Source organism: Phascolarctos cinereus, unplaced genomic scaffold, assembly GCF_003287225.1.
Source record: "Phascolarctos cinereus isolate Bilbo 61053 unplaced genomic scaffold, phaCin_HiC Scaffold_5;HRSCAF=322, whole genome shotgun sequence".
In the NCBI taxonomy this organism is placed as follows: domain Eukaryota; kingdom Metazoa; phylum Chordata; class Mammalia; order Diprotodontia; family Phascolarctidae; genus Phascolarctos; species Phascolarctos cinereus.
In genome coordinates this window covers 287,929,635-287,943,648 of record NW_027555958.1, presented here as the reverse complement: position 1 = coordinate 287,943,648, position 14,014 = coordinate 287,929,635, and the positions used below count along the sequence as shown (strand labels likewise).

General features: G+C 46.2%; 1 protein-coding gene across 1 annotated transcript in view; it reads left to right on the top strand.

Annotated features, from left to right (window-relative positions):
• Positions 1-14,014, top strand: part of EVPL (envoplakin) — a 41,040-nt gene that overhangs the window by 21,048 nt on the left and 5,978 nt on the right. The window contains 9 exon segments of the mRNA XM_021002631.2: positions 1,084-1,209; positions 3,168-3,314; positions 4,578-4,732; positions 5,174-5,271; positions 7,377-7,549; positions 11,794-11,972; positions 12,058-12,196; positions 12,386-12,579; positions 12,939-13,089. Coding sequence (XP_020858290.1) covers positions 1,084-1,209; positions 3,168-3,314; positions 4,578-4,732; positions 5,174-5,271; positions 7,377-7,549; positions 11,794-11,972; positions 12,058-12,196; positions 12,386-12,579; positions 12,939-13,089 — 1,362 coding nt within the window.

The window sequence follows — 14,014 nt, the reverse complement described above, 5'->3', positions numbered from 1 at the left end:
ACAATCAGAAAGTCCTTCATTCAATTCTTTTTTCTGACAAATATTGATCGTGTCATTGGCAAGACAGCCAACCTCTCTGGGCCCCAAACAGAGTAGCCAGTCTGCAGGAATGGAAGTAGCCTCCACACTGCAAGTTCCCAATAAGGATGACAGCACAGGTGTGGATGCTGTTCCGATTCAGCCTGCCCCAAAACAAAGATCCTTCCAGAGTCTGTCCTGCTGGGGGTTCATGTAGATGCAATTCAGAGGCTTGTGACCAAGATCATCAGAGTGGTGACCCTGAGTCATTAGGGAGAGTCAGCGGATTTCATTCATTAACTAGAACCATAGAACATTACATCTGTGACCTTAGAGGTTGTATAGGTGGGGTTGGGGGTGGGGGAGGGGGTGGGGGGAAACAAGCATCTATTAAATGCCTACTGTGTACCAGGCAGCGTTCTGAGTGCTTAGCAAACATTATCACACTTGATTCTTCCAGCAACCCTAGGAGGTAGGTGCTATTACAATCCCCATTTTACAGTTAAGGAAACTGAAGCAAATAGAGGTTAAGTGATTTGCCTAGGGTCACACGACTAGTGTCTGGGGCTGAATTTGAACTCAGATCATCCTGATTCCAGGCCTGGTGCTCTATTCACTGAACTAACCAGCTGCTTCTAGTGGCCTGTTACCAATCCTCTCCTGATATAAATGAAGTTTACAGCAAAGATGCTGTCATGCATTTTTTTTTAAGTTTTGTTTCTTTCATTTTGAGAGTTCCTATTTTATTCCTCACGTCCTTTAGAAAGGTTCTCAGTGGGGTTGAAACACAAAGCAACTTTTGGTTGACTCTCAGTTACTCAAGAACATTTAATTAAATGGAACACATTTTTGAGGGTTCCCATGAATTGAGGTTTGGGGACATATTTTTGTAAGCTAGATAGAATAGGAAGAGAAATATACTTTTTTTTGGTGGGGGGCTAATTGTCTGTTGCTGCCAGCCCTGGCTGGTCTTAAGCCCTCCAGAGAGGTTATAGGCCTTTGTGGGTGGTGTTGGGAAGGACCCCAAAGACCCTGGGAGTTGACAGCCTTCTGGGCAACCCACAGTTTCAAGATGACTTGGATGTTGTCAACCAGAAGCTGAAGAAACTGAGCTCAGACCTGAACACTAAGTACCACGCCACCCAGGGAGGTCCCCCGGGAGCATCGTCAGACCTGCTTCGGCAATTGGAGGTAAGACAGTCCCCAGCCACACCCCTCGGGACACAGAGACAGAAAACCACCCTGTCCTCACCTATATACCAGCTCACCAGTGTGTGGCTAGAGAGTCACACAGAGGGTGTCAGAGATGACATGGACCCCAGAGATAAACTAACCAACCCCCCTTATTTTATATGAGAGAAAGGTAAGGCCCAAAGAGGGAAAAGGGTTTATTCAAGGTCAGAATTGACTACTTTGCCTAACAGTCATATAGGGTAAATGAAATCGCCCTCCCAAATATCAATGTTGTACCATCATCTGTCACTCTATTCTGCCCAATGCATGCATACATACACCCCACACATACTCATACATACACCTCCACACACACATATACACCCATGCCCACATATACATACTCTCCTTCCACATGTACATACACACCCATACCCACACCCACACATATATAACCACACACATATATACACACACACATACATACCCCATACACACCCATACCCCCACACACATACACCCCCACATACACACCCATGCCCACACACATACACACCCATACCCACACATACCTACCCATATACATATACATACACACCCATACCCACATACACACACACACACACATACATACCTCACACCCACATACATACAAACACAAATATATACACATACACACCCATACCCCCCCCCCACACACCCCTCCCACTAGGTCCCAGCTACTGGAAAAATGCACCATGACTGACCTAGCTGACCACACTGAGGTTAGAGTGGCAGTGAGGCTCTGGGGGAGGGGCAGGATCTGTAATCCATCATTATGCATTTATGAAGCATTTATTCTGTGAAAGACACTGTGCAAGGAACTGGAGATATAAAGACTGAAGGGAGATAGTCCCAGCCCTCAAAAAGCTTACATTCTAAAGAGGAAGCCAACAGATCCACAATATATACCAAATGTGGAGGGAGAGTGAGGAGGGATCAGGAAAGGCTTCACGTGGAAGGTGTCATTTGTGCTGACTTAAAGGAAGCCATGGATTCCAAGAGGGAATGCATGCCAGGCATGAGATACAGCTGATACAAAGGCACGGAGATGGGAGGTGGGGAAGAGCAAGGAGGCTCTTTTGGATCATGGAGCGTGTGGAGGGCTGTGGTTGTTGTTGGTGTTCAGTTGCTTTCAGTTGTGTTTGACTTTTTGTGACCCCATTTGGGGTTTTCTTGGCAAAGATACTGGAGTGGTTTGCCATTTCCTTCCCCAGCTCATTTTACAGATGAGGAAACTGAGGCAAACAGGGTTAAGTGACTTGCCCAGGGTTGCACAGCTAGTAAGTGTTGGAAATCTGATTTGAACTCAGGTCTTCCTGATTCCAGGCCTAGTGTTCCATCCACTGTGCCACCTAGCTGCCCCCTGTGCAGAGGGGAGTAATGTATAAAAAGACTTGAAAGGCAAGAACAGGGCCTGGTTGTGAAAAGATATAAATACCAAACATAGGATTTTATACTTGGTCCTAGTGGTAATAGAGAGCCACTAGTGTTTATTGGAGAGGGAAGGGGAAAAAAACAGAGGGTAACATGGTCAAACTTGAGTGTTCGGAAAATCACTTTGGCAGGTGTATAGCAGGTAGAGATATCCCGTGAGTAGTTTGTGGTATGGGGCTGGTGCTCAGGAGAGAGGCTGCGAGTTATCAGCGTAGTAAGGGGAATAGGACCCCCACAGGAGCTGATGAGGGCATTGAATGAGAGATTGTAGAGACAAGAGGCAGACCCTTGGAAAGCACCCACGGTAACACAGATGATGGATTGGCAAAGACAATGGAGAAAGACGGCAATCTGCGAGGAATAGTCGTTGGCATTCTTTGAGGGATGTGGGGAGGAGGTCCTAGGAAGGCCCAACTCCAAATTCTAAGTTTTTCTGGTCCAAGTCTTCCCGGGCCCGTCCTGGTGGCTTCAGCTTTTCTTTCCCTTCCCTGCTCCCACAGGCTGAAGAAAGGCAGCTGAATACATTGGAGAAGACCATCAAGGACCTGAAGAAACAAGGCCAGGAGATTGCCCCCCTCCCTCTTCGAAGGACCCATCTTGTGAAGCCCATCCAGGTGGACAGCATCTGCGACTGGGACTCTGGCGATGTAAGGGCGATGTGGCTGGCATCCCTGGCTCTACACCCTGTCAGTCAGTCAGTCAGTCAGTCAATAAGTGCCTACTGTGTGCCGGGCACCGTGTAAAACACTAGGAAGGCAAAAGATAATCCCTGCTCCCAAGGAGCTCATAGTCCAATAGGGAAGACAACATGCAAATGAATAGGCACAGTCTAGAAATAGAAAATAATAATAATAATAATAATTACTTCATTAATATTTATTAATGTTTGTTAATAATTAATTATGTGTAATAATTAATAATAGATTATTTACAATAATTAATTATTTGCAATAATTAATAATAGGTTATTAACAACAATTAATTATTTGTAATAATTAATAATTGATTGTTTACAATAATTAATCATTAGTTATGTGTAATAATTAATAATAGATTATTTACAATAATTAATGGTTAATTATTTGTAATAATTAATAATAGGTTGTTTACAATAATTAATGATTTGTAATAATAATAATTGGTTGTTTACAATAATTAATTATTTGTGATGATTAATAAATAATGAATAATATTTATTAATAATAATCAACAGAGGAAAGGCACTAGAATTAAGAGGCATTGAGGAAAGCTTCGTATAGAAGACCCAAGAGTGCCTAGGACCCTCAGTACCCCTTACTCACATCTGGAGAACAGGGTCCCCTACAAGGAGCTGGCCCAGGGCTTCTAGGAAGCCTTAGGAAAGCACCATGTTGAAAGGCGCCTGCCTGCAGCCTGCTACTTGACTTTGTCAGGCTAGATCCATAGAAGCCTCCATCAGGCCTCCCTTCCCACTTAGAGCAGGCCCCGAGTTCTCCTAGTGCTGTGCGACAGCCTCGGTCAATCAGTCAGTCAATCAAGTATTTATGAAACCCCCACTATATGCCAGGCACTGTGCTAAGTGCTGGGAATACAAAGAAAGGCAAAAAACCTTCAAGGATCTCATTCATGGGGCTGACAGCATGTAAATAATGAGGTCTATACAAATTGTAATCAGAGGAGAGGAAAACGGTCAGAGGCGTCAGCAGCAAAGAGGACCAGGAAAGGTCTTCTACACAGAGTGGGATCTGAGCTGAGTCTCAACAGGGAAAAAAAAGGGAAAAGGCGACAGGGCAGAGCATCCCAGGTGTGTGGTACAGCCGGTACAGAGACGCGGAGATAGCAGCTGTAGCATCATGTTTGAGGAAGCTGAGCTCCAGATTTCCTGCTTTAAAAAAAGCCAAAACAAACAAAAATATGTCTTCCCCATTTAGGTACAACTATTTAGGGGAGAGAAGTACACGCTGAAGGATAACCAGGACCCCCACACCTGGGTGGTGGAGGGCCCTGCCGGGGAGTCCAAGAGAGTCCCAGCTGCCTGCTTCTGCATCCCCCCACCCGACCAGGATGGCGTGGCTAGGGTCGGCAGGTATGGTGGTGATCCAGAAAGGTGGCTTCTTGGGACATGCAGATTCTGATCTCCTAACCTCCCTGACCCCTCCCTTTGACATTTCCTCTCCTGCCCCTCAACGCTGAGTCCTATGGCATATGTGCAATAATCTCTCCTCACCTCCAATTGTTCCCCACCCCCTGCCCCTTCCCTTTGGCCAGCTAGGTGGGTGCACCATTTTCCAGACCCACAAAACTGGGCTCAAGCCAGGTGCTCCGTGGGTCTCAGAAGGTGCGTCTACCCAAGTACACTCCCCTAGTTCTCTTCACCGTCCTTCGGGTTTGCCTGGGTCAGGATACAGTTTTATCAGCACTGGGGAGTGAGAGGGGGCCCCTGCCAGCCCCATCAAGGGCTCTGAGGAAGGAGGGAAGAAAGGATAGGAAAGAGGGAGTTGTCTTCTCATCTACCTTCCCTTCCCAGGCTAGAATCAGAGCTGCAGGCACTGAAGCAGCAGTGTAAGGACCTCCAGCGCGGTCTGATGGCCAGTACCAGTGAGCTAGTGCGGCCCAGCAGGCAGGGTATGAGGGCACAGGGGAGGGTGGTGCTACCAAGAGGGTCTGGAGGCCGGCCATAAGGGGGTGGGTACTGCAGCGGGGTAGGTAGCACATGAGGGGAGCATTGACAATAGGGGACCGGGTCCACCTTCTGGCAGAGGAACTCAGGCTCTGTCTTAGCCAAGAACCCTCAGCTTCCATGACACCCTCGACTGTGTAGCTGAAAACTACTCACAATTCTCCACTAAACTGCATCTTTACCTCCTTTAGATTCATCTCACCTGACTCCAAGCAACCCTTTTGATTTCTAGAGCATTTTAAGATTTGTGAAGTTTTTTTTACAAATGTCATCTCATTCTAGAGCATTTCTAGAGCATTTTAAGATTTGCAAATTAATTTTTTTACAAATATTATCTTATTTTATCTTCACAGCCCCCCCGAATGCTATTTTTTTTCCTTTCCTTTTTCTTTTTTTTTTTTCAGAAATGAGGAAAGTAAGACAAACAGAAGTGAAGTGATTTGCCCAAGGTCACAGTTACTAAGTGTCTGAGACTGGACTTGAATGCAGGTCTTCCTGACTCTATAGGCAGCTAAGTGGTTCAGTGGATAAAGCCCCGGGCCTGGAGTTCAAATCTGGCCTCAGGCATTTACCAGCTGTGTGACCTTGAGCAAGTAAGTCACTTCACCTCTGTTTGCCTAGGTGGCTCAGTGTATAGAGTTCTAGGCGTGGAGTCAGAAAGACCTGAGTTCAAATCCGACCTCAGATACTTACTAGTATGAACTAGTTCACTAGTGTGAACCCTAGGCAAGTCACTTAATCTCTGCTTGCCTTAATTCACTGGAGACAGAAATGGCAAACCACTCCCTTATCTTTGCCAAGAAAATCCCATGGATAACATTGGCATGCTGTGGTCCATGGGGTCACCAAGGGTCAGACAGGACTAAATGACTTAGCAACAAACAGCTTCCCGACTCTAGGTCAAGTGAACCACCAGAGAGATATGCCAGAGGCAGCTCCCATGAGCTTGAGAGCCCATTGTTAAATTTTCATTGTGAGCATTTACACCTCAGAAATTGGCAAACCCTACAAATCAGGACTTGATTTATTGTTTCCGATTGTCTAGAATTAGGAAAGTAATGGAGAAAATGTTACAATGCAGATTAAACTTCGAAGTGTGTGGTGGCATTAATTTCCCAGAGAGCTGGTGGTTAAACATTTCCCAATATATTGAAACTTACTACCCATTGTACCACCTACATGCTTTTTCTTTTCAATTTATTTTTATTCTGCCTTCAACAATCACCAAATAAAAATGGACATACTCTATATATGTAATAGAATAGAAAAAGAGATTTGCACGTGAAACTTTAGATCTCTATGAAGTATAGTTTGCTTTAAAAAAAAAAGGTCTACAGTCAGTTCTGCTGTAGCTTTCTTAGCTGACCTATTTGTGCTTCTTTCTGGCCTTTTTCCTATTCTCTTCTCTGAATTTTATTTGTATTATATTTTTAAATTTGTATTCTATGCATTATAACAGCAAACAGATAAGAAAGATGTGTTTCTGGTTCATTTATTACAAAGTAATAATTGTAGAAAGCAAAATTTAAAAATTAATGAATCTCTCCTCTGAATTTAAAAAAAAAGAATCTTCAATGACACTCTTTTCTTTTCCTTTTCTTTCTTTTGCTGCCCCATTCCTATATTATCCTCACTGTCTCACTCCCATCCCATTGGGAAAAAAAAAAAAGAAAAACTGTGCGAACAAATGTGTGTAGCCAGGCGAAACAAATTTCCACAGTGGCTACACCAGGAATTCTTCCCTTGTCTACCCTATTCCCCCTTCTCTGTTCCCCGTGGACTGATTTGTACAATCTGGTGGTTATTGTGCTAGGAATGTGTCAGTCACATCCGCACAGATAAGGGGCCACCTTCCTATCTCCCCAGAGACTCTTTTCTCCTTTACCCCTTCCGTGCTTTATTATGCCAAGTATAGGGTTCTGTTCATGCCTCTGCACATGGTGGTGACTGCTTCTTGAGAGTGGGGTGGAGGGAGGGAGTAGGGAGAAGGGGGTTCTGGGAGTCGAGCTCTCATTCACCCAATCTCCTCTGTCCTAACTCTGTCCACTAGCCCCCTCAGGCACTGCCCCAGTCAACCCCCAAGCACAGAAGCTGCTGACCCGGCTGACTCAGCTGGATAATGACCTAAACCAGATAGAACATGAGATTCTGGGCTGGGTCCGTGCCCCTGTGAACCGCAGTGCCCCCCTGGATGACCTCAACACTCGTATCCGGAGCCAGGAGGTGGGTGAAGCTATGGGAGTCCTCTCCTGGAGGGATGGGGTGATGGAAATCAGCCATTCACTCCACCAATATGAACGCTTGCTATGTGAAAGGCACTATGCTAGGTTCCATGGGGGGATAAATAAGACATAGTCTTTCTTCTGACAGAGCTGACAGACTAGTAGAGGAGATGACACATATACAAACAACATTAAGAGGCAAAATGTGCCATAAATGAAGTACAAAAAAGTGTGATGTGAGTTGAAGAGAGGGAGAAATTATATCTGGTTAGGGGAAATCAGAGAAGGCTTCATGGAGTTGGGGGCATTTGGATGAAGCCTTGAAAAATGAATAGGCTTTCCATAGTGGAGAGGGATTTCAGGCAATTGACAAGAGGTGAGAAAATGCAAACGAGTTCAGTGTGAGCAGAAAAAGCAAGTGGTTGGGGCAATTAGCAGTGGCCCTGGATTCAGGAGGACCTGAATTTAAATCCAGCCTCAGACACATAACACTAGCTGTGTGACCCTGGGCAAGTCACTTAACCCCATTGCCTAACCAAAAAATAACAAATAAATAAATAAATAGATAGATAGATAGATAGAAAGATAGATAGATAGATAGATAGATAGATAAAAAAATAAATAGATAAATAAATAGATAGATAAAGTAAATCTGTTTGAAAAAAAAGCAAGTGGTCCATTTAGTGGGAATGGGAGACATATACATAAAGGAAGATAAGGCTAGAAAGGTTGTTTGAGGCTTTGAATGCCTGGCTAAGGAAGTTGGAAATGACAACTGAGGAATGTTTTTCTGTCAATGCTTTATAGAATAGAGTGGAAGTTGGGGAGACCTCTGGCTATTACAAGAGGAGACATAAGGAAGATCTGAGCTACAGTAGTGACAGTGAGAAAGGAACAGAGGGAAGGAGCTAATGCAAGAAACATTTTAGTGATAGAATTGGTGTGATTTGGAGCTACGGAGGAAAGGAAGAATTGAATCAGTCAACCAGGTTTCAGGTCAGTGTGGCTGGTGTTGTTAACAGAAATGGGAAAATATCAAGGAAAAATTGGTTTTATGGCAGAAGATAAGTTTTGTTTTAGGAAGTGCCAGAGCAACAGTTCTTAACATTTTTTGGTACCACAGACTCAAATTTGTGCTGAAGCCAGCAAGAACTAGCTTGAGAGATCCAATTGTTAAATTTTCAGCATAAGCATTTATTTATACCTTAGAAATCAGTAAATGCTACAAATTTGGGCTTGATTTATCATTTTGTTGATTTCTAGACTTAAGAAAGTGATGGAGAAAATGTTAATAACAATGCAGATTAAACTTAAAAGTATGTTATGTGTTTTGGGAGAACTGACTGTTAAACATCCACCAGCACCCCAGCGTGAACCTTTGGGGATAACATTTTTAAATGCATAAAATACATAGGATGGCAAAGGAAACCAAAGATTAGTGAAAATAATGGTGTAATTTTTTTTCTCATCCAAGTCCACAAACCCACTAAAATATTAACCCTAGGTTAAGAACCCTTGTGTTAGAGGGTCATCCAGGGGAGATGGAAAGTGGGATTGGAGTTTAGAAGGAAGGCTGAAGTTCTGAAATCCTATGGTGGGGGTAGGGTGGGGCTGTTAGTGTGGGATGTTAGCTGAAAGCAAGCAATCAGAAGCAAGCAATCGTGAGAGAGAACACAGGATGAGAAAGGAAGAAGATTGAGGGGGTACGACTACATTTAGGGGTAGGAGGAAGATGAGCCAAAGGAAGGGATTGTCAGAGAAGGAGGAGACTCAAAAGAGTGATGTGTCAGGGCACCTAGATGGTGCAGTGGAATCTCTGCAATCAGGAGGACCTGAGTTCAAATCCTGCCTCAGACCAAACACTTGGCACTTACTAGCTGTGTGACCCTGGCCAAGTCACTTAACCCCAATTGCCTAAGCAAAAAAAAAAAGAAAAGAATGATGTGTCATGCAGGGCCATAGCTAGGAATTTTGATACCTAGGTGAAATTCAATAGAGCAAGGATGGGGATGGAGTGTCTAAGGCAGGACCATTACTGTGTATGAGTGAAGTAGAATATGTAGCTAGAGATCATGGGAGTTAATGGCATTGAAGAACTAGGAGGCGATAGAGTTTGACAGGAATAGAGATTGGGTTGGAAAAGACTGTGAGTCAGATGGCAAACCTACTGGAGAGGAGGAAGAATGACCTGGGAGTCCATAGAAGATAGTAACGAGGATCTGGACAGGATGGAGTGACTGTCAAATAAAGACATACCTACTAAATGATGGTGGCAGAGGGAGGTTCTGAAAGTGGAGGTGGGGGGCAGCTAGGTGGCGCAGTGGATAGAGCACCAGCCCTGGATTCAGGAGGACCTGAGTTCAAATCTGGCTTCAGACATATAACACTTATTAGCTGTGTGACCCTGGGCAAGTCACTTAACCCCATTGCCTAGCCAAAAAACAAAACAAACAAACAAAAGAAAGTGGAGGTGGGAGCAAGGTACAGACCAGTTCTACCTCCTGGCCTTGGTGTCAAAGGAGTAGTGGTAAGAAGTAAGAAAGGGAGGGAGGAAGGAAGGAAGGAAGGAAGGAAGGAAGGAAGGAAGGAAGGAAGGAAGGAAGGAAGGAAGGAAACAATCATTTCTTAACTGCTTACTATGTACTGGGTTTATAGAGCCTCATAGATCTGGGGCTGGAAGGGATTTCAAAGGCTATCTGGATTAATCTCCTCATTTTAAAGATAAGGAAACTGAGGCTGAGGGAAGTTAAGTGACTTGCTCAAGGGGTTGCATAGGTAGTAAGTGCCAGAGGCAGGATTCGAACCAGGCTCCTCTAACTCCAGACTCAGTGCTCTTTCCATTGTATTGTGCTGTTTCCCAGCATATGAGAGGAGAAGCCAGCCTTGGAGAGGGTGCCAAGAAAAGTGGTATTTTTGAAGAAAAGCTAGATTTCAGGAAGCAGCAAAAGATGGAAGGAATGGGAATGGAAGAGGAGTTTGTTAGCAGCAGAGGAAGATGCCAGAGGATATAGTGGAAACTGGTGGGGCAAAGAGGTTGGGACTAAGGGATGGTACTGGTAGGGAAGGGAGGCAGCCAAGCACATAACCCTTTTGCCACCAGTCCCCGTGGCTGGTACCCTGATGATTCCAGGTGTGCTACCTGACATGGGTTTCCAGGGCAGATAGCACAGGAAAGACAGGCCACCCCAGTGGAAAGGGGAGCCCCAGAAGAGGGGTACGATGTCCCCCAGGACGCTGGGGTGGCATCTGGGGAAGTAAGGGACTGTGTGGGTTGGACAGCTGCTCCAGGAGCGGGTAGTGGGAAAGTACACCACCCCTCCCACCATACTGGGACCTGGAGCAAAGCCTCAGTGGCCCCATCTTAGTTCCAATTTTGATATCATGGAAGCCAAGAGAGGTAGAAAGAGGGAGGTGGTGGTCAGCAGAATCAAATGCGGTATCATCATGGAACTTGAAGGCTACCAGGAAAATGTTTATTAGAGTTAGACTTAAAAAGGATATCCCAAGGTTTTAATAACTGAAAACTGCACTAAGGTCTTTGGGACATCCTGAATATAAGTATTTATATAGAGTTATTTAAGTGCAAAGGAGAAATGCCAACCAAATTTGAGAAGGGAATCTAAGGAGCCATTTCCAACTAGAGAAGGGAAACTTGAGGAGAGAAACTGGTGTTTGAATTGGGTTTCAAAGGATTCAAACAGGCAAGAGGTGAGGTCCTCTGTTGAGAAAGAGGGAGGTAAGGCAGAGTTGCTACTCTGGACATTCTTTAGCTTATTAATGTCCTTCTGGAGCAGCGATGCCCAGGACTGAGCCCAACACTTCTAACGAGATCTGACAAGTTTTGCTCTTCAGCACAATCTGAGCGGAATTAATTGGTGCTCAGGCCTGCAACTCTTTCCCCAGCACTCTTAAAAGTATAGGTTACTCTCTTCCCACCAGCTTCCTGCACAAATGCGTGATTATTCTGGGTAAAGGGAAACGGAGCCCCAGTGCCAATGGGGCACTGAATGGTGAAGCAGTAAATGATAGTTAGACTGCAGATTTAAGAATTCTTGAGGAGGCAGCTGGGTGGTACAATCGACAGAGCTCTGGTCTTGGAGTCAGGAAGACCTGAGTTCAAAAACGGCCTTAGACACTTGATACTTACTAGCTGTGTGACCCAGGGCAAGTCAATTAACCCCAATTGCCTCACCAAAGAAACAAAAAAAAAAATTCTTGGGTGCACGTTCATCCCTCTGCCTGCAGAACACTGCTCGGAGGCTTCAGGGCCTGGAAGCCAAAAAAGAAGCCACCCAGAAGGAATGTGAGGCTTTCCTGTCCTCTAAGCCAACTGGACCCACTGTGCTTCACCTGCCAGTGACTCTTAACAATGTCAAGAACAAATACAATGACGTGCAAGTCCTCTGCGGTCTCTATGGGGAAAAGTGAGTGTTCTTACAGGACAATGGGAACTGGGGGGGGAGGCAAGGCCAGCCGGGATCTCTGATCCTCTCCGGGCTTCTCTTCCAGGGCAAAAGCAGCCCGTGCTCTAGAACAGCAGATCCAGGCTTCAGATAAGGTGATTCAGGGCTTTGAGTTCAACCTGGTCCAGGAGGCCCCCATCACTGCCAGCCCTGGAGCACTGCAGGAACGAATCAGTCAGCTGCAGGTGAGGGTGGGGGCAATGTTGTGTTTAGAAGTGAGACGAGTGAGCACAGCCTGCCTGCAACACAGCCTTGGGTATGTGGGAGTGGATGGGAAAGGTATGTAAGGGTGGATGCAAAGAGGAGGCCAGTGGGAGCCGGGGCCTGAGAAGTGCAGAAGCCTGTGGGGGCTGACCTTGATCCTCTTCCTTTAGGGGCAAAGACGGAAGTTGCTGGAGCAACAGTCCTGCGTACTGGGCCTGCACCGGGAGCTGAAGGCCACCGAGCACGGCTGTGGGGCGCTGCAGAACAACTTCCGAGAATTCTGCCAAGACCTGCCCCGACAGAGGCGTCAGGTGCAGAGGCTCACTGACCGCTACCACGCCGTAGCGGACCAGCTGGACCTTCGGTGAGGAGTGGGGGCTGGCTGGAGATGTGCTCCTGACTCAGAACTTTCTTCTTCTGCCTTAGTCTTCTGGTCTATTACACTAGAAGTTTCTGCTGCCCCCAGCACCCATGGTACTACTCCCTAAACCCAGCCTCAGGAAGGGATGGGCAGGTGGTGGATCCCAAGAACATCTGCTCCAGGAATACGATCCTAGCTTATCCCTTGGGCAGGAAGGTAACAGACCACCTAATTCATTCTCCTTAGATAGTCAGTCAAGGTTCTTACCCCTGTCCTTTGCAACCTGAGCCTTTGGCCCTTCCCTGTGGCCCGGCTTGGGTCCCCGGGCTGAGCTTGTCTGCTCTCCCATCGCCATTCCCCAGGGAGAAGGCAGTGCAAGATGCCAGCCTCATCTACCAGCAATTCAAGAATTACGGCGAAAACCTGCGCTCCTGGATGGAACACCTCCCCAGCAATGAGCCGGGGCCCAGTGACGGGTCCAGTCAAATCCACTATAAGTTGCAGGCTCAGCAGGTGAGAGGGAACCAAGATGGTATGATGCTCTCCAGTGAAAAGTGGACATGTGTGGAGGTGGCCATGCCACTGGGCAGGGCCCGTAGAGGCTTGGGCCACTGCCAGACCCTAAGCTCCTTTCCCTCTGCAAGGAGCAAAAAGGCACCAGATCCAGGCTACCTGCACTTGCCCCTTTGACCTCTGAAGGAGTCCAGGCCTGTGCAGAGGCAGGGCTTCTTCCTTGCTCCCAAACTCTGGGTGAAGCCAACAAGAGGCAGCATAGGCAATGAAAAGGGAACTGGGTTTGGGGTCAGAGGACCCAGATTCAAATCCTGGCTCTGTGTGACCTTGTGACCTTAACTCCTCTGGTTCTCAGTTCCCTCATCTAGAAAATGAAGGAGGGGAACGAGGGTGGAGGGAGGGGAGGACTAAATAAGGTTTAATTTCCTTCTAACTCTAAATCGTTGCGCCTGTTTTTCTATGTGTGTACATGCTTCCTCCTGGTGGCCACAACTGGAAAATGTCCTGGTCCAATTCTTGCAAGCCGATGGAAAAATTCAGTTAAAAATTCTTCCGCGGTACTCCCTATTCTCCTAAGGCCCAGCTCAACACTGGCTGGCTAGGGGTGGAGAGGGGTCTTGTCCATCTTCCAAGGCTGGACAATTTCTATACAACAACAGGCTGAGCAAATCCCCAGTATATACCACAGTTTCCAGAGGTTAAGACAACTCATGTCTTCTCTTTTTCCTTCCCTCCCTTCCTCAACCCCAACACTGAGAGGTATAGATTAATCAGTAGACTACCAGGAAGATGCTCTATCGCCCTCCAAGGGATCCAAGCCTGTGTGAGACACCAGGTGGCACAATGGATAGAGTGTTGGGCTTAGACTCATCAATATCTGAGTTCAAATCCCGCATCAAACACTCATTAGCTGTGTGACCCTGGA